The 20,037-nt window shown below is 44.0% G+C and overlaps 2 protein-coding genes across 8 annotated transcripts in view; both read left to right on the forward strand.

Moving 5' to 3' along the window:
- Window positions 1-9,195, forward strand: part of LOC103017351 (zinc finger protein 264) — a 30,209-nt gene extending 21,014 nt beyond the window's left edge. For all 4 annotated transcript variants that reach the window (XM_057534224.1, XM_007175448.2, XM_057534227.1 and 1 more), the window contains one exon: window positions 795-9,195. In XM_057534224.1, the coding sequence (XP_057390207.1) occupies window positions 795-2,422 (1,628 nt within the window). In that variant the 3' untranslated portion in view covers window positions 2,423-9,195. The remainder of the gene's footprint in view (window positions 1-794) is intronic.
- Window positions 9,196-15,732: 6,537 nt separating this feature from the next.
- AURKC (aurora kinase C) lies at window positions 15,733-19,048 on the forward strand. 4 transcript variants are annotated; one of them, XM_057534231.1, is made up of 7 exons: window positions 15,733-15,991; window positions 16,108-16,224; window positions 16,389-16,580; window positions 16,991-17,129; window positions 17,551-17,699; window positions 18,412-18,586; window positions 18,753-19,048. In XM_057534231.1, exons 4-7 carry the CDS (start codon window positions 17,040-17,042, stop codon window positions 18,921-18,923), a joined length of 585 nt encoding a protein of 194 aa, XP_057390214.1. In that variant the 5' UTR covers window positions 15,733-15,991; window positions 16,108-16,224; window positions 16,389-16,580; window positions 16,991-17,039; the 3' UTR covers window positions 18,924-19,048. The 4 variants fall into 4 exon arrangements, with proteins under 4 accessions (XP_057390214.1, XP_057390212.1, XP_057390215.1 ...); XM_057534229.1 differs by having other exon boundaries at window positions 16,108-16,147; XM_057534232.1 differs by having other exon boundaries at window positions 16,111-16,224.
- Window positions 19,049-20,037: the final 989 nt, after the last annotated feature.

Consider the following 20,037-nt stretch of genomic DNA (forward strand, 5'->3'; position numbering starts at 1 on the left):
TTCCCTTTCCAGAGATCCAGCTGATAACTCGTGGTTCAAAGCCCCAGCTTTCTAATTACATGTTTGGTCTTTCTGCTGTGGCCAGACCTTACCCAGACCTAATGTCATCTCTTTAGCATAAACTATTTAGGGGCCCATAGTGAGTCATGTGTTGTCATAAAGTATCATGTATATCCCTAGGGACTCACCATGAACAACAAAGACACACCTGTCTCTCTGGAGATACCCAGTTTACAGGTTACTTCCTTAGAGCTGGGGCAAGGACCATACTTCTCTTTGGAGATAGTTGAATTTGCATTAATACACTTCCTGTCTTTTATCAGGGCTGCATTAGATGCCTTTTCCTAGTGTTCTTTTTTTTTTTTTTTTGGGCCGTGCCACTTGGTTTGCGGGATTGTAGTTCCCCTACCAGGGATTGAACCTGGGCCTAGCAGTGAAAGCACGGAGTCCTAACCACTGTACCATTATGGAATTCCCTTTTCCTAGTGTTCTTACAGCAACATGGGATGTCTTTGATTAAAGGAAACTGAAAGCCCACAGAGGCATTATTACTCTGTCCAGCCAAGCCTGTGAAATTGTGGTGTTATGTCCATTGCAGACTCTTACTGGGTCTGGCTTCCAAGGTGTCGGCAGTCTAATGACCAAGAAAGAAAGAAGTTACAATCTTGAGATTCAGAGGTAGCAAAACAGACACAGAGGCACTGTTTTCATCTTTATCTTTTTCACTGAAATGCTAATTTTGTTTCATCCTTGTTGGTATTACTAATGGGCCTTGTTTATTGGTTTTCTTTCAGTCGACAAAGGAAAACCCAAGACCACAGAACCTACCACTTGTGAGCCAACCCTCTTTGAGGGAGCCTCTATCCAGGAACTAATACAAGGAGGCCCAGCGGACTCCCAGTTGGGACAAACCAAGGATCAGGATGGGCCATTGGAAATGCAGGAAGGACACTTGGGACCAGGGATGGACCCCCAGAGGGAGAAGCTTCCTGAGAAAATGAGTCCTGAACATGGCAGCTTGGGGACAGCTGGTGGTGTGTGTTCAAGAATTGTAGAGGAGCTCGTCCCTCCAGGAGGTGCTGTCCATGACCATGACTCATGTGGATCTGGTAATGATCCCATTATTCAAGAAGAGGAAAGTATCTTTAAATGCAACGAATGTGGGAAAGTTTTTAACAAGAAACACCTTCTTGCTGGACATGAAAAGATTCACTCTGGCGTGAAGCCCTATGAATGCACAGAGTGTGGGAAAACCTTTATTAAGAGCACACACCTCCTCCAGCACCACATGATCCACACCGGGGAGAGGCCCTATGAGTGCACAGAGTGCGGGAAGGCCTTCAACCGCAGGTCCTACCTTACACAACACCAGCGGATTCACACTGGGGAGAAGCCTTACAAGTGCAGTGAATGTGGAAAGGCCTTCACCCACCGCTCCAATTTTGTCTTACATAAGAGGAGACACACTGGGGAAAAACCCTTCGTTTGCAAAGAATGTGGGCAAGTCTTCCGACATAGGCCAGGATTCCTTCGACATCACATCATCCACAGTGGTGAGAATCCGTATGAGTGCTTTGAATGTGGCAAGGTCTTTAAACACAAGTCATACCTCGTGTGGCACCAGCAGACTCACACTGGGGAGAAGCCCTATGAGTGCAGTGAATGTGGGAAAGCCTTCTGTGAGAGCGCAGCCCTCATTCACCACTACGTCATCCACACTGGGGAGAAGCCCTTTGAATGCCTCGAGTGCGGGAAGGCCTTCAACCACAGATCATACCTCAAGAGGCACCAGCGGATTCACACTGGGGAGAAGCCTTTTGTGTGCACTGAATGTGGAAGGGCCTTCACCCACTGCTCCACTTTTATCTTGCATAAACGGGCCCACACTGGAGAGAAACCTTTTGAGTGCAAAGAATGTGGGAAAGCCTTTAGCACTAGGAAAGACCTCATTCGGCACTTCAGCATCCACACTGGGGAGAAGCCCTTTGAGTGCACGGAGTGTGGGAAGGCCTTCAACCGCAGGTCAGGCCTCACCAGGCACCAGCGGATTCACAGTGGAGAGAAGCCCTATGAATGCTTGGAGTGTGGGAAGTCCTTTTGCTGGAGCACAAACCTCATTCGACATGCCATCATCCACACCGGAGAGAAGCCTTATAAGTGCAGTGAATGTGGAAAGGCCTTCAGTCGCAGCTCATCCCTCACTCAGCATCAAAGGATTCATACTGGGAGAAACCCTGTCAGTGTGACAGATGTGGGAAGAACCTTCACCAGTGGGCAAACCTCAGTCACCCTCCGAGAACTCCTGTTGGGGAAAGACTTTTTGAATGTAAACACCGAGGAAAATCTTTTGCAGGAGAAAACACCTACCATGACATCTGATCGTACATACCAAAGAGAAATCCCACAAGTATCTTCTCTGTGAGAAAACCTGTCACGGATCATCAGTAGTTGTGTAAAGACGCATTGTAGAAATTGACCCAGCCTAGAGCCTTACTCTACATCTGAGAGTTCATCTGTGAGGGAGAGACCAGTGTTTATTGTGCACTAAGGAAAACTTTAGCTACGTTTTTCCCTTAGTTTACACTGCAGTGTTATCTCAGGAATTTTTATAAAAAGAAGGTGGAAACTTAGATGAAAAAATGAAATGCAAACACAGTTTCTTTGAGACTTCTCTGTCAAGGTTATGGCACTTTGTCATGGATCCCTTAGTTTACTTGGGGTGAGGGGAATGTTATTTCACAGGCAAAGGGCCTTGACCCTTTATGTGTCTTATATATACATTCATTGCTGTCCAGTATTGGGAGAGTTAGACACTTGAGGACAGGTATTTAAGTAGATAAAGATACACATATGACACACGGGCACGTTTTATTGCACCAGTTAAGACTGTTTCAGGCTTTGGTTTTTTAAAAAAACAAATGGTTCTTTTGGTGGTTTTGAACACCAGACATTCAGACTTTTTATTGATTCAATCTGTTTACTTAATTTCTGTAGCTATACGGTAAATCTTAAAATTCGGTAAAGTGAATACTTTCTTTCATTATTTAAATTAACTTAGCTTTCCTAGTTCCTTGGACTTTCCATATAAATCTTAGGATGCAAAAAAACCTTGCTCACGTATTTATAGAAATTGATTTAAACCTGTAGAGCAGTTTGTTTAAAAGCAACACCATGAACACAGTACGTGGTATGGCATTTCATGTATCTAAGTAATTCTTGATATTTCATTACCTTTTTATAATATTGAACAATACAGGTTTTGTATATTTTTGTTAGGATTTATGTCTAGGTTGTTGGTTTGTTTTTTTTTTTTAGTGATTTGTAAATGGCTTTTTTTTTTTTTTTTTTTTGGCCTCAGGGCTTGTGGGATCTTAGTTCTCCCACCAGGGATCAAACCCAGGCCCCCTACAGTGAAAGCAAGGAGTCCTAACCACTGGACTGCCAGGGAATTCCCTATTGGCATTGTTTTAAACTTTCATTTCCACATGATCTTTAGTAGCATACAGAAAGATAATTGTTCTGGGGGGTGGTATTTTAGTATCTTGCAGCCTTGGCTGAACTCAGTTATTTCTAGACATTTCTTTGGATAGAATCCTTGGTATTTTCTGCATAGAACCGTCAACTGCAAATAGTTTTTTTTTTTTTTAATTTTTAATTAATTAATTTATTTTTGTCTGTGTTGGGTCTTTGTTTCTGTGCGAGGGCTTTCTCCAGTTGCGGCGAGCGGGGGCCACTCTTCATCGTGGTGCGCGGGCCTCTCTTGTTGCGGAGCACAGGCTCCAGACGCGCAGGCTCAGTAGTTGTGGCTCACGGGCCCAATTGCTCCGTGGCATGTGGGATCTTCCTGGACCAGGGCTCGAACCCGCGTCCCCTGCATAGGCAGGCAGACTCTGAACCACTGCGCCACCAGGGAAGCCCCTGCAAATAGTTTTCTTTCTTCCTATTTGTATACGTATTATTTCCTTTTTTTATGCACTTAGCTAGGACTCCCAGTATGATGTTGAGTAAGAGTAGTAAGAGAGGACATCCTTGACTGGTTTCTGATATTAGGGGGAAAATGGTCAGTTTTTCATCAAGTACAATGTTAGTTGTAAGTTTTTTTTTTCCATAGAGTTTTCCTGTCAAGTCTAGAAAATTTCCGTCTGTTAATTTGCTGAGATTTTTGTTGTCATGAATGAGTGTTGGATTTTGTCAGATGCTTTAGCTCCGTCAGTTAATGTGATCATCTGGTTTTTCTTCTTTAGCCTATTGGTATAGTGTATTACATTGAGTTTTGAATATTGAACCAGTCTTGCATCTTTGGAATAAACCCCACTTGGTTGTGGAGTATAAATTTTTTAATATATATTAAAACATTCCATTTGATTATATTTTTTTGAGCAGGTTTTCCTATAATCTTTTGATTGATGATATGTAGTTGTCATTCTTTGTTTGCTTGTTTTTAACTATTGTCATTGTCTGGTTTTGGTGTTGAGGTGATAGTGGCTTCCCAAGTTCTATTTTTTAGGAAGACAGTGTAATTGATTTTTTTTTTTTTTTAATGTATAGAGCTTGACCTTTTTTTTTAATAACTACTTTATTTATTTATTTATTTATTTTTGGCTGTGTTGGGTCTTCGTTTCGTGCGAGGGCTTTCTCTAGTTGCGGCAAGCAGGGGCCACTCTTCATTGCGGTGCATGGGCCTTTCACTGTCGCGGCCCCTCCCGTTGTGGGGCACAGGCTCCAGACGCGCAGGCTCAGTAGTTGTGGCTCACGGGCCCAGTTGCTCTGCGGCATGTGGGATCTTCCCAGACCAGGGCTTGAACCCGTGTCCCCTGCATTAGCAGGCAGATTCTCAACCACTGCGCCACCAGGGAATCCTCTGTGTAATTGTTTTTAATTGTTGTTTTAATGTTTCATAACATCCTCCAGTGAACCATTTGAGCCTGGAGATTTTCTGGATACTTTTTAGTTACATATTATTTTATTTGATAAGTATGGAACTATTCAGAGTATCTGTTTTCATATTGGATAAATTGGATAGTTGGTCCTCTTCAAGGAAATGTTTGATTTTATCTAACTTTTCTTATTTGGAGACTTGTTGGGAGTATTCCCTTATTATGTTTTTAATGGCAACAGGGTCTGTACTTATATCCTATTTTATTCCTGATTTTGGAAATATGTCACCTTTCTTTTTAATCATTGTCAATCTTAGACATTTACCAGTTTTACTGATCATTTTGAAGAACCAGCACTTTATTGATTTTTCTCTATTGCCTTTCTGGGTGTTTTTTTGTTTGTTTGGTTTTTTTTTTTTGGTCGCACCATGCAGCATGCAGGATCTTAGTTCCCCGACCAGGGATTGAACCTTTGCCCCCTGCATTGAGAGCACAGAGTCTTAACCACTGGCCTGCCAGGGAAGTCCCTTTACCTTTCTGTTCCTAATTTCACTGATTTCGGATCTTTATGATATCGTATCTTCTACTTTGCTTTGGTTGTATTTTGCTCTTTTTATTTTTTGAGGGGTGCGGAGATTATTGATCTGAAACTTTTTTTTCTTTTCTAACGGATCATTAAGTATTTTAAAGTTCCTTCAACACTGTTCCAGCTTTATCCCACAAGTTTTCATTACAATTTATTCAGTTCTAAATATTCCTTGATTCCCTTAGAGACTTCCTCTGTCACCCATGTATTATTTAGAAGTATATTGTTTCATTTCCTACTGTTTGGAGCATTTTCTGGTATCTTTTTGTTACTGATTTCTTATTTGTTTCATGTTTGGTTTGACTGTTTAAATTTGTTGAAGTTTGTTTTATGACCCAGGGTGTGGTATATCTTGTTCTATAAGGCTTCTCAAAACGAATGCGTATTCTGCTGTCACTGGGTGAACTTTCTATAAATTTCTGCACAATCCCCTTGGTTGGGGTTATTGCTCAGATTTTTTACATCCTTGCTGACTTTCTGTGTAGTATTTCTGTCAGTTGCAGAGAGAGGGATGATGAAGTCCTGAAGTATAATTGAGAAATTGTCTATTCCTTACAAGTTCTGTAAGTTTCTGCTTCATGTATTTCAAAGTTCTGTTGTTTGGTGCATACACATATAGGATTGCTATGTCATCTTGGTGTATTGACCCTTTAATCATAATAAAAGGGTTCATTTTCTTGCCTTTGAAGCATACTTTATCTGATATTAGTATAGTCACTACTGCATTCTTTTATTAATGTTTGTAGTTTATATTTTTCCATAATTTTATTTTTAACATTATCTACATCATTATATTTGATGTAAGTTTCTTGTGACAGCATGTAGTTGGGGTCATACTTTTTTTTTTATCCATTTTGCCACTTTTAATTCGTAGGTTTAGATCATCTAAATTTAAAATAATTATTGATATGTTAGAGCTTAACTGTACCATTTTATTAATCTTTTTTTTTGTGTTCCCTTTGTATTATTCCTCTTGTTTTCCAGTTTTTATTATTTGGGTTCCCCACACCCTGTTTCCTGTGGGTTATTTTAACATTTTTTAGAATTCTATTTGATAACGTCTGTAATGTTTTTGAGTATATACCTTAATTTTCTTTACGTATTATGTATACATAACTTATCACAGACTGTTACCAGCATTTTAGCACTTTGATGTATAGAAACCTTGATTCCATTAGGTTCACCTACATTCCCTACTCTTAATATAATTGTTGTAAGTATTTTCTCATTGTATACTGAGAACTATATTGGATATTGTAATTTTTGCCTCAACTAAGTGTTGTTTTTTTTTTTTTCTACAAAATTCATGAGAAGCATAGTCTGTTTACCTCTACTTTTACCATTCCATTGTTGTTTCTCCATTCTTGAAGTCCCAAGTCATCTGTTAACATTTCCATTCTGTTTGGCAAATTTCCTGTGGCCTTTTTTCTAGGGTATGTCTGCTGTTAACAAATGTTTTTTCTTTCTTCATCTAAAAATGTCTTTATGTTCACTTCATTCCTGAAGGATATTTTTGTGGGACATAAGACTTGGGGTCCACAGTTCTTTTAGGACAAAAGAAAACATGTCTGTTTTTTCTTCTGTCCATCTCCTTTTTTCCAACATGGTTTCAGATGAGAAACCTGCCTTTCAACCCATTGTTCCTCTATTTGAAAGCCATCCTTTCCATCAACTGCTTTCAAAGTGTTTTTTATTATAATATTCAGCAGTTTATGATGAGTCCTGGCATAGAATTTTTAGGGTTAATCCTGTTTGGTGTTTTCTCAGCTTTTTGAATCATGTGGTGTATGCCCTTTGCCAAATTTGGGAGATTTTTAGTTATTTTTCAAATATTTTTTCAACCCCACGCTTTTTCTCCTCTCAGGGACTCCAGTAATGTGAATGATAATTCTCACATTCTTGTTCCGTAGGACCCTCAGGCTCCCATCTTTTTGTTTCCACCAGTCTGTTCTTCTCTGTTCCTCACATTGATTAATTTCCGTTGATGTCTCTTTGAGCTCACTGGTTTCTTTCTGTCTCGTATATAATCTACTATTGAGCTCACCCAGTGAGTTTTCATTTTGGTTCTTGAATTTTCCAGTTGTTTGATTTCCATTTGGTTCTTTTATACATCTTCTGTATTTTTGCCTAGCTTATAATGCCAAAGGACTCTGAGAAAACAGGCCAAACTGTATAGTCCAAAGTCATGGTTCTCTGGTGGTTTATCTTGATGTTGGGATAGAAATCCTAAATTAACTGGAGAAATGAAAAGCCTGGTATCCACAAGAATTTCTGAGAACAGATCTTACAGCTGAGACCTGTAGATTGTTCAGAGTTGTGTTTAAGGTGCCTGGATTCTCCGTGAATCCTACTGTCTTCTGCCTTGTTGCCCAAGCCAGACACACTTTGCAGCCATTTTTTCATCATCACCCACATCCAGCCACTGTCCCATTCTGTTCTTTTTTTCCTAGTAGACACTCAGTATATGTGTGTTCTAGTGAATGGCTACATGCAGCAGGGAATTTATAATGTTTGGCTCCCTCACAGTGTTTACACAAAGCTGTGTATATAGTTGGCACCGTATAGAACATACGTTGACCTTGAAGAAAATCTACACAGGCTTTTCTGGCCAGATCGTAGTCATAATGAATGATTGTTTGGGGTCATCAAAGACCACCCTCAGTTTCAGTGAATTGCTGACTCAGTACTCAGCATATTGTTACACTCAACAGCTGTGCTTTATTACACCAAAACGGTGCAAAGCAAACTCAGCCAAGGGAAAAGGCACAAGGACTGAAGTCCAGAGGAAACCAGGGACAATCTGCAATGGTCCTGTCTCAGGGAAGTCACAACAGGATGGGCCTAATTTAAGCTCCATCAAGGAGTTAACAGCAATAGATTGAAATGTCTACTGGGGAAGCTACTTGGAGACCCAGTGCCCAGGGTTTCTTGGGGACACTCCAGCACATACCAAATTCTAGACCTCTAGAAGGATAGATCGATCTTCGGCATTAAGCCACACAGGTAAACAAAAAAACTTGGGCACACTGAGCCACTCGTCATTTGTGGGAATAATGGGAAATCTCCCGAAATCGAAGGTCCCAAACCCCAGCCCTTGCAGAGGTGAACCTTGCAAGCTCAAGAGAATAGCAGTCTCAGGCCTGCTGTGTTATGTCTTCATAGTGACTTAAATGGTACTAAGATGCCAATTAATTCAGACTTCTGTAACAAACATTAAGCAAATACAGTTTCCTACGACAAAAAGTGAGTCGTAACTCTGAGGTGAAATTGTTTAAAAAAAAAAAAAAATCAGCCAAAGTAGAACTTAACTAGCCAGGATTTAGTTTAGTGATGACAAAATACAGAGGCAGTATGGTGACAAAGGACCTTATCTCTTCCCAATATTAATATATGTATGTATATGTGTGTGTATGTATGTACACCACTTGAGGCCATATATATGTATATAAATGTGTATAGACCTAATATATTTGTATTTCTGTGTGTATATATATACAGATACATGGCTTCAAGTGGTCTGACTTGCAAATACACCCACTGCTTGCTTACCCTTATCTATAAAGATGTAAATGCCAGATCAAGGCTGTGTGTTCCTGTAGCACGTAAGTCAACAGTTTCTTGTCTCTTTGTTCCTGCTCTTGATGCTGTTTGTCTCTGTCTTCAACAAAGAAATAAGGAATATGTGCATCATTCAGTGCACCTGACAAGATTTAATTAAAGACTTCACTTCAGGCTTAGTCGCGTTCATGATCTATGTGTGAGTTTCACTTGGGGAGAGCGGGAGCCGGTGGCTCCAGCGGGGAGGGCCCTTGCTGGAGACATGGTGCTGGACCCCGACAGGAACCTGGTCTCTGGGAGTATGTGCCTCTCCCCTTTGTACTCACATTGTGGCCTGCAGATGACCTTTCCTGTCTCAGTTGTGGGATGGGGGGGGGGGGGGGGAGCGGCTCTGGAGTGCTCAATGACGTCATCCTTAAGAGTTTAGGGTTAAAGATTTGTAATCTGCTCACAGGTAGGCTACGCACCTCACAGTTAAAGGTCTAAATGGTAAATGGGCAACTTTGCCTCCCTCAGAGCAGTGTCAGTGCCATGGGCCCTGTGGTCTGACTTCCTGTTCGTACTTCCTGACCTGGTTCTTACCTGCTGGAAGACTTTTTAGAAAATTCCTGGCCACTCTCCTTCCCTTTGTTTTGGATATCCATGGGTTAAAGTATGTGCTTTTATTCTGAAGTTCTAACATTTGGGACCTTGCTGATCCTGTAGAGACTGCCTCCTAGAGCTAGCTGATTCCTCCAGATAATTTTCCCCACTGGGTGTGCCTTTCAAATACAAACCAGCCATTCCAGAGCCCAGACCCCACAACTACTGCCTTTATCAAGTTCTCATGCTTCAAGACCCTTCCCTAGATCCCAGGAAACTAAGGACAGCCCCTGCACTCTGAACTGTGCTGAAATCCCAACTAGCTAATCCTAAACCTATTTAGCCTGCTGGCTTCACCTGGCCCAATGCTCCCAGTGAAAATGACAACACAATCTTTGCCTACACTTCCGCCTCCATCCTTTTGCCTCTGACTCCACTCTAGTGTGTCCCCATGTGACCCTGTGAAGCATGGCGTGACCTCATCTTGCAGAACTGTATTTCTTCAACGGCAATCATCTGTTGGCCTCATATCAGGATACTAAATCCTACATTTTAAAACAATGCCTGAAAGCGTTAACGAGAGGATAAATACTAGGAATACAACAGCAAATCAGGTATTTCCAGAAAGCAGCGTGTCAGTGCACCCAGCCAGATGCAATCTTTAAATTGGAACGGTGTGGAGAGTCATGGACAGAGGAAAGAACAATGCCAAGGAGAGGCTGTCCAGGTGAGCAAGTAGAAAGCAGGTATTCGACAGGCCAAGGTGTTAGTAAGATGCCACTTACCTCCCCCCCTGGTGTTTGTCTTTTAGAAAGATGGTTCCAGAGTCCCTTCTCAAAGTCACACACTTGAGACAATGACCAAGCGTGACTAACTGGGGGCCACAAATTCATTAATGACAAATTCAGATAGTCTGCCTGTATGATTTCTCCAACTTTCTGAGACATGAAGGAAGAAACGCCTTTCTGTGTGCTGTCTCCCGAGTCCTACTACGTCATTTGTTTTCTTGATCACCTTCTGGTTAACAGACATCCTCATCACTTTCCTCCCTTGTCCCTTATGGCATCTGTAGCCACGTCATCTTTCAACCTCTCTGCTTATTATTGCTCATTCTAGTTACATTTCATGCTCTTGATCTTAGGTATAAATCTTCGTACACATTTGATGTGCTGTCTTCTCACTTTCTCTCTCCTTGAAACCTGGAATCACACTTAAGCAATCATCAACATTTTCCCCATCATAGAGTCTGCCCAACGTTTGCCGTGCCTGTGATCTCAGCTGCCTAAAGCCTGTTTCTCATCTGCCTGTTCTTTTGTCCTTCACCCTTTCTGATTTGTCCTCACACATTGCCTTGAGTGTCAGGCACCACTCTCTGTCCCACATCTCACTTCTTTATTCCTCCCTCTCCCTTTAACTGAGGAGTCCCCTTGGACCTATTTTCCTTTCCTTGCGATTACTGCACTTCACCATTGCCTCTTCCTCTATTTTCCTCCACTTCCCAAACCTCCCTACCTTGTGAACCTCCTTGCTACAGTCCCACCCTCTACACCACTCTGGCGAAGGTCGGTGGTGACTCCCATGTTTATAAAATTTAAGCCCTTGTGTTTCTTGAGACTGAACTTGACCCCGTTGACCATTCCATTCTTGAAATACTCTTTTTCTTTGGTTCTGTAACATCACTCTCCTGGGTTTCTCTCTCCCTCTTTCTTTTTTTCTAACTTGCTAACTCATCCACTTCTAGTCACCCATTCAGTTTTGAAATTTCTAAATACTTTTCACAGGCCTTTTTCTCACTCTGTGGTCTCTTCCAAGGCTTCATCTGCACCCTTGGCTTCAGTTATCTTCTTTACTTTGAACAAATTGAAATTTATTTTCCCAGTGCTGACTTATTGGCGCTCTAGCCCTGAACCCCTGATTGTCTTCTTACTGTCCGCACTTGGATGTTTCAAAGATGTCTCATTCTCCACTTGACTTTTTAAAGATTCCTAAAATGGCTCCCACTTCTCCCTGATTCTGATCCACTTTTATTTTAAAGAATGAGATAAGGCCATGTCTTTATTTTTTTTAAAATTTTTTATCAAATATTAAGTTTTTAAATTTGTTTTTAATTTTGGCTGCGTTGGGTCTTTGTTGCTGCGCGTGGGCTTTCTCTAGTTGCAGCGAGCGGGGGCTACTCTTCGTTGCGGTGCGCGGGCTTCTCATTGTGGTGGCTTCTCTTACTGTGGAGCACGGGCTCTAGGCATGCGGGCTTCAGTAGTTGTGGCTCGCGGGCTCTAGAGCGCGGGCTCTGGAGCGCAGGCTCAGTAGTTGTGGCACACGGGCTTAGTTGCTCGGTGGCATGTGGGATCTTCCCGGACCAGGGCTCGAACCTGTGTCCCCTGCATTGGCAAGCGGATTCTTAACCACTGCGTCACCAGGGAAGCCCCTGATCCACTTTTAGTCTTGCCTCTACACTACATGGCACTGTTTGGTTACTGAGGATAGAAATCCCAGGGGACTTCCCTGGTGGGCCAGTGGTTAAGACTCCAGGTTTCCACTGCAGAGGGCACAGGTTTGATCCCTGGTTGAAGAACTAAGATTCCACATGTCATGCAGCACGGCCAAAAAAAAAAAAAACTCCCTTACTCAGCCTGGTTACCTCTGTTTCCTCATCCCCCACATGCAAAGTTGCCAGTTTTGCCTCTTTAATGCCTCTCAAGTCTATCCTCTTCTCTGTAATCCACCACTTCCTTCCTAGACCATAATACCATCATCTATCACCTCTAATTCTGTTTAGTAATTAGGTCTTGTTTTACCCATGTTTCCTCTCCAATCCATTCTCCACAGTGAAACCAGAGATGCAACTCAGATTAGATGATGCATCTCACTCCCTGCTACCTGCCCAACACACACACCCTTAAAGTGTTTCATGACTTCCCTTAACTCTTGGGATAAACACCGAATCCTTAACATAGCCCGTCCATGGGGCCTTACCTGGTAAGGGATGTGCCTAATTTACTGCCTTTTCTCTTGCACGTGTCTGACTGCTCTTCTCTCTTCACTTCCTGTTTCCGTTTCTTTTCATTTCCCCACCTGCTGTAGGGCTCTTCCTTACCCACTTTGGCTAGTGAGTGAGTGCTTATCTTTCACATCTCACCTCAAATAGCACTTCCCTAGGGAAGCCTTTACCAGAATACCCATCTAGGTCATAACTTTTCTTTTTCAGGGAAACTTTCATGGTTCTTCGCTGCCCAAGACCACCTTCAGGCTGGGTGGTTTGCTAGGAGAATTCACTAGACTCAGAAGAGCTGTGATACTCATGATGACAGTTTATTACAACAAAAAGACACAGACCGAGATCACCAAAGGGAAAAGGCACGTGTAATAAAGTCCGGGAGAAACCAAGCACCCCTTCCAGGTGATCCCTCCCTGTGCAGTTCACAGGGACTCAACTTTTCAGCAAAGATGTGTGACAACATGTTCAGTTATCGCCAACAAGGGAAGGTCACCCAAGCTTCAGAGTCCACAGATTCCTTTACTGAGGCTCGCAGCGCCTAAGTGACCTACCATGGATACTCAGGATCCGCAGAAGGCAAAGATGTAGTGCTGCCTCAGGCAATACAAAGCCCACCCTTCATCATGAGTCACATTGTTAGCATGAATTATCTGGTCATAATAATACAGTGGGACCTACAGGTGTAAGCATAAAAATCACTCTCACTAGTCAAGATATTCCAAGGACTCAGAAGTGGTCTTCCTGGAGCTGGTCAAGGGCAAGTCCTTATTTTTTTCTTTCTTTTTGCCACACTGCACGGCTTGTGGGATCTTAGTTCCCCAGCCAGGGATTGAACCCAGACCCTCAGCAATGAAAGCGCAGAGTCCTAACCACTGGACCACCAGGGAAGTCCCCCACAGGTACATTTTAGAACACGTTCAGGTGCATATTAGAACCTCATTACTATGGCTGACAAAGTTCTACACAATTTGCCTCCCTTTATCTCTCCAACTTACCTCGTACCACTCTAACTCCTGAAGATGCAGCTCTTAGCCACACTAGCCTTGCTTTTCCACAAACACCCCAATACACTCCGAACCCAGGAATGTCTCTCTCAAAGACCTAGGAATCCATCTCTTTGAAACGAAGACATCAAAGGAGATAGCATCCCTACATCCCAGCTTCTGTGGGAGGGTAGGAGCCTAACTTTGACAGGCACCTTGCTCCAAGTAGCAAAACTTCCCCTGTCATAAAGAATTGAGAAGTTAGTTTTCCCTTCTAGAAAGCCAGTGTAACAGCAGATAGTCACCCCAATTACCAGGTAAATTTAGGATGAACTATGTGTAACAAATGGTGCTGTCAGTACTTGAGAACTAATTATTGTTTGTTTGAAAATGTATGTAATGGGTTGTGTCTGTTTGGCTATATCAAAGGGTGAGTTTTATTCTTTGCAATCTCTTAGCAACTGTGCTGTGCATCACATTCTGGTTTAATGCTTATACAATATTAAACTATTTTATTTCTCTACTATCTTTTCGGAGAGGTTTTTCTGGGTTGGGAGATTTTTTCCTTTTTACATTTCCCCACCAATTCACCCTATTACCTGTCTAAAAGAATTCAATTGCAAATGTTTTTGAAATTTCCGTGTATGCCAAACAAATAAATATGGGGGATGATTTTACTATTTGAGACCCAAAATGCAAACTGATTACTGGGTCCAACAAATACACTTGACCCTTGAACAACAGGGGTTGAACTGCCTAGGTCCACTTAAGGCAGGTTTTTTTCAATAGTAAATGCTATAGCACTGCACCACTTGGGGTTGGTTGAACTCCTCCCTGGATGCAGACCTGCAGATATGGAGGAATCTCAAATACTGATAAGACAGGCTAGGACGTGGGACCCTTTGCTGCAGTGCTTGCACCTGGACAAACATCTCCAGTAACAAAATACAAAGAAACTATAAGGGACTAAAAATAACTGCATGCATGCGCAATTGAGGCAAATTATGAGCAACAAGATACAAAAAGACCAAAAACCCAACTGCCACTTCTGAGGAGATGGGAACAGAAGCAGGGTACCAGGAGCAAAAACAGGGTACTGGGAGCAAAAACAGGGTACTGTGCATGCTCCCTGCACACAGCACCAGCAAGGGGGTGGGCAGATAACCTAAGACACCCCTCCAGCCCCTCCCCTGGGGTCACCGCGTTTAAGGGCCCAGCCTGCCCCCCTTCAGGGAGCAAGCCAGGGAACCTGCTACTTGTTTTCTCCCTCCTGCTGCAGGAGTCCCAATAAAGCCTTATCTGAATTTCTCCTCAGGCCTCTTATCAATTTCTATTGATTAGGGAGTCCAAGAACCCTGGTGGTAACACTGAGGGCCAACCACAAGTTATATGCTGAAGGTCAGCACCCTTAAATACCAACCCCCCCAGCCCCCTTGTTCAAGGATCACCTGTGCTGTAGTAAGTACATGAGACAGGAGGGCGGAATGCAGCTGTGGTCCGTGCCCCCACTCCAAGTGGCCCGGGCAGTCCTGGGCTGGGGGAGACAGGTGTATTGGGGGAGGGCACACAAGCCACAGGATATTGGGGGACAGAGGCACAAATTTCAGGGAGCTCCACAGTGGTGACCCTCACATAAGCGAGTGACTGAGGAGGACCCTGGGGAGCGGCCTGAATAGGACACGCCCTTCAAGCTGGGGCCAGTTGGGCTGCACGTGGTTCTGGAGTTTGCCAACTGCACAACGTACCCCGGCAGCTTCCTGCGGTTGGTTTATATTCAGTCACACCTGCGTCACGTCACTGAGTTCGTTAAAGCAGTCACTCAGTCACGGATTTATATGTTTGCTCATTCATTCAGGCTTTTTGCATTACAGGCTCTCCACACCCCTCCACCCTCTCTCCCCTTCCGGTTTCTGGCGCTCCCTCCTCTCGTGTCTTTCTGCCCCGGCTCCCGCCTTCCTGTCTCCCCGCCCTGCCCTCTCATTGGCCCAGCGCCTTCAGTCCCGCCCCCCAACCACGGGCGGAAGCCCTCATTCCTGTCTCTTCTATTGGGCACGCTGCCTAAGCCGCAGACATTTCAACCAGTGGGAGTCAACCAGGAACTACCCGCTCAGCCAATGGGGCCAGAGCACTTAGTATAAAGGGCCTGGCCCGCGTCGTCCACGATCTTCTCTAATTCAGCAGTGGGTGTGAGCGCAGGTGAGCCTCAGCGGAACCCGCAGGCGGTGCCAGCCCAGTGACTGCCCCGAGGCTGCGTGGGAGCAGGTCGGGACTGGAAGAGCCCCAGCCTGAGGGCTACCTCCTTCCTGGACACCCAGCTCCGCAGGGCTCAGGAAGGCGTCCTCCTCACCACCATCTCGTCTAGTGAGCCACCCGAAAGCTGAGATGAAGTCGGGCAGTGTTCAGCCCGCAGGTGAAAGGGATAAGTACCAGGACCAGGGAAAGAGGATTTAGAAGAAAGGCCTGGTGTCAGTTGTTGGGGGTGGGTGTGCACAGAAGAAAGTATTGACGTCTCTTTTCTCTTTTCAGTAGCTGTAGCAGGTCAAACGATGCCCAGCATCCCAACCATGTGAGCGCCTTTGTTTTGTATCTGAAAAAGGAAGGGGAGTGGGACCGAGGGAAGAAGAGCAAGCTCCACGTGTGAAGGTTGCCTCGTGGGACTGACAGTTATTGACCAAACACCCTGACAGGGCCCTTGAGAAGGGAAAGGGGCCCAGGGAGGGTAAAGTGAAAGAGGAAGGCGAGCATGAAGTTTCCCCGACTCTCCACCCACCTCCGAAACGGAGGCTCTTTTCCTTCTCTCCTATCAGGCGGCGCCTCACAATTGATGACTTTGAAATCGGGCGTCCTCTCGGCAAGGGAAAATTTGGGAATGTGTACCTGGCTCGGCTCAAGGAAAGCCATTTCATTGTGGCCCTGAAAGTCCTCTTCAAGTCCCAGATAGAGAAGGAAGGACTGGAACACCAGCTGCGCAGAGAAATTGAAATCCAGGCACATCTACAGTAAGGACAGTCTCTGTATGAGATTCCTGTTACCGGTTCTTTTTTTCTCTTGTTCCTGTTTCCTCTTCCATCTCCGACATCTGAACTCAGCATTTCCCCCAATACTACCCCCAAATAGGCCCTTTGCTTTCACCTCGAAGATTTTTTTTTTTAACCTCCTTATTGGAGTATAATTGCTTTACGAAGATTTTTTTTCTCTGCAGTTCATTCCAGTCACACCATGTAAAGCTCCCTGTGTCAGACATCAGAAACTTGATGCCTGTTTCATTTTCCCCTCACAAACTTCCAGATCATGCTGTTACTCTTCTGGTCCCAGCACAATTTGCCCCTTGTGTGACCAGTCACTTGTAATAGCATCATGAATTGGGCCTCAGGGAGGAGTCCTGACACTTCCTCCTTCTGTTGCGCAGACACCCCAATATCCTACGCCTGTACAACTACTTCCATGATGCACGCCGGATGTACCTGATTCTAGAATATGCTCCAAGGGGTGAGCTCTACAAGGAGCTGCAGAAGAGCCACACATTAGACGAACAGCGTACAGCCACGGTGAGGTGGGAGGCTGAGGGCTCGGGTTCATGAGTTTACTATGGGCTGATGGGGGTCACTGCTTGTGGCGGTCATGAATATCGAGATTGCTTTTTTCTTTATTTCTGAATTTCAATCTATAAATTTTATATAATGACTCTTATACCCTACAACTTCACATTTGGATACCCTAATTACCCCCAGAATATTAATAAATTGTGTGTGTAAGTTTGGATTCTTTGGTTGTAAGCAACAGAATCTAAGTGCGCTACCTTATGGAAAGAAGCGTGAAAGGCTCTACGGGAGTTCACTGAATAAATGAGTGGAACTGACTTAGAAATAGGAAGCAAGAGATTCTTGGGGGGCTCCAGATGGGAAATCACAGCAATAATCATCCCATGGCCAGCTCCATTTCCAGACTGCTTTTTCTTTGCTCACACAGGTAATGGAGGAGTTGGCAGATGCTCTGACCTACTGCCATGAAAAGAAGGTGATTCATAGGGATATTAAGCCGGAGAACCTGCTGCTGGGGTTCAGGGGTGAGGTGAAGATTGCAGACTTTGGCTGGTCTGTGCACACCCCCTCTCTAAGGTAGGTCAGGTGGTGGCACCCTGGGTGCCAGTTAAGAATGATCCAGTTTGATTTATTTCACACGTAAGATCCAGATACAAGCCTAGGTTTGTATTTAAATACTACCTTTTTTCAAATGCCTATATTTAATGTGTATTTGTAGACTGAAAGAATGTGGTTCAGCCATTTCACAGAGATTAATCTCTGTTAACATATAACTTTACCAATAACTTTCCATGTAAATAAATTAAGAACCATTGCTCCATAATTCCAAGGATTTTACTGTATGAATAAACCATAATTAATTTACTTCGTCCCTCTTGTTGTACCATCAGTTTGTTCCAAATCTTCCTTGTGAAAATATCCCGGATCGTGAGCTAAATAATTGTATGAAGAATTCTAAAATATGGAGGGACTTCCCGGTGGTCCAGTGGTTAAGACTCTGTGCTTCCACTGCAGGGGGCACGGGTTTGATCCCTGGTTGGGGAACTAAGATCCGGCATGACGTGCAGCACCTCCAAAAAAAAAAAAAAAGTTCTAAAATATGGAGTTGGTGGATCCCAGTACTTGCCTTCTTCAAAGCTTGATCTGTATTAAAATTTGGTGTTTCCAAATTCCTGTGCCTGGGAGAGGGCTGCCAGGACTTCCTAGGGTCTCCTGTCTCATTGAAAGCTGGGGAAGGAGTTTCCCTTGTACTGATCCTCTGCTTAGTGCTCCTTTCTCTGCCCTCTAGGAGAAGGACAATGTGTGGGACACTGGACTACTTGCCCCCAGAAATGATTGAGGGGAGAACATACAATGAGAAGGTGGATCTATGGTGCATTGGGGTGCTCTGCTACGAGCTGCTGGTGGGAAATCCGCCCTTTGAGAGCCCCTCCCATAATGAGACCTACAGACGCATCCTCAAGGTGGGAAGGCCACACTCTGGGCATTCATGCGGGCGCTAGTCAGTGGGGGCTGGTGGGCCTGCGGAGCCCAGGGCACACACAAAGACTGTCTGCTAAGATCCCGAACAGTGCCTTGAATGGACCAAGGAAATTAACCATACTTCCCTTTCTTCTCTGGCCTCATCAGGTAGATGTAAGGTTTCCCCCATCAATGCCTTTGGGGGCTCAGGACTTGATCTCCAAGCTTCTCAGATACCAGCCCTCGGAGCGGTTGCCCTTGGTCCAGATCTTGGAGCACCCATGGGTCCGGGCCCACTCTCGGAGGGTGCTGCCCCCATCTGCTCAAATGGTTTCCTGAGCCCTGTATACCCCTAATCCTTTGTGATTGCTCATGGAGCACCCCTGGCTCTGGTATCTACTCTGTCTTTTGTTTCTTCTCTTTTAAGATGCATCTTGCTAATTAATAAAAGCTGAATCATTTTGTACCAGGTCTTTATAGTTGCATGAGTTGGTGTGTGATTGAGTAGAATCTTTATTTTATTTATTTATTTATTTATTTATTTATGTTTGGTCGCACCACACAGCATGCGGGATCTTAGTTCCCCGACGAGAGATTGAACCCACGCCCCCTGCAGTGGCAGCATAGAGTCTTACCTGGGAAGCCCCTAGAATCTTTATTTCTTGTAGAAACTGTTTCCCATGCGAGCAGCCCAAAATGATGCCCTTCCTGGGCCGCAGGTATTGTGACTTAACGACACTTCTTGAAAACAAGTTACTACTTTATGCAAATAACCACCCTGGTGGTGCATCACCTACCACCTATCCCAGTGGCTCCTAGACTCAACTCACTTTCCCCATGTTTTCAGGAGTATGTCATTTGTAAAACAGGACACTAATCCATCCAGAGGTCCGTTCTCTTTATGCTGACATCCAACATGGAGCCATCTTCAAGATAAAATGTTTCACTGCACATCAATGCCGTCCAATTCTCAAATGAATTCACTAGCACTTACGCGGTGTTGTCATATTATTGCGTCAGGATAAGTCATCCCTGATAATAAATGTATCTTCAACCTCTTCTGAAATCATGTGCTCTGCTTGCAGCAATTTTGGGAGTTTTCTTCCAACATTCCCCTACATCCTTCTGTTGCAGTTTTATGTGGCAGCTGCTCCCTTCATTTACAATAAGCTTGACTGCACCAGAGTAAACATCCAGACTACTCAGCGAGGAGCTCAAACATGTTTTCTGATCATTTAGGGCATCTTTTTCACCACTGTGTCTCCTGACTAAAAACACTCCATATAGAGTTTACCCTGTTAATGTTACTTCCACCACAGTATTCTATATATTCTCCTCAATGTGAAATGTCCAGCAGATGCAGGACCACATTCCTATGTGACCAGAACCACTAAGTAAATACAAGCTATTCAGCCACTCTACTCTCAGATGAACAGCCCTACCATTGCAGATC

The sequence above is a fragment of the Balaenoptera acutorostrata genome, chromosome 19 (assembly GCF_949987535.1).
Source record: "Balaenoptera acutorostrata chromosome 19, mBalAcu1.1, whole genome shotgun sequence".
Classification (NCBI taxonomy): domain Eukaryota; kingdom Metazoa; phylum Chordata; class Mammalia; order Artiodactyla; family Balaenopteridae; genus Balaenoptera; species Balaenoptera acutorostrata.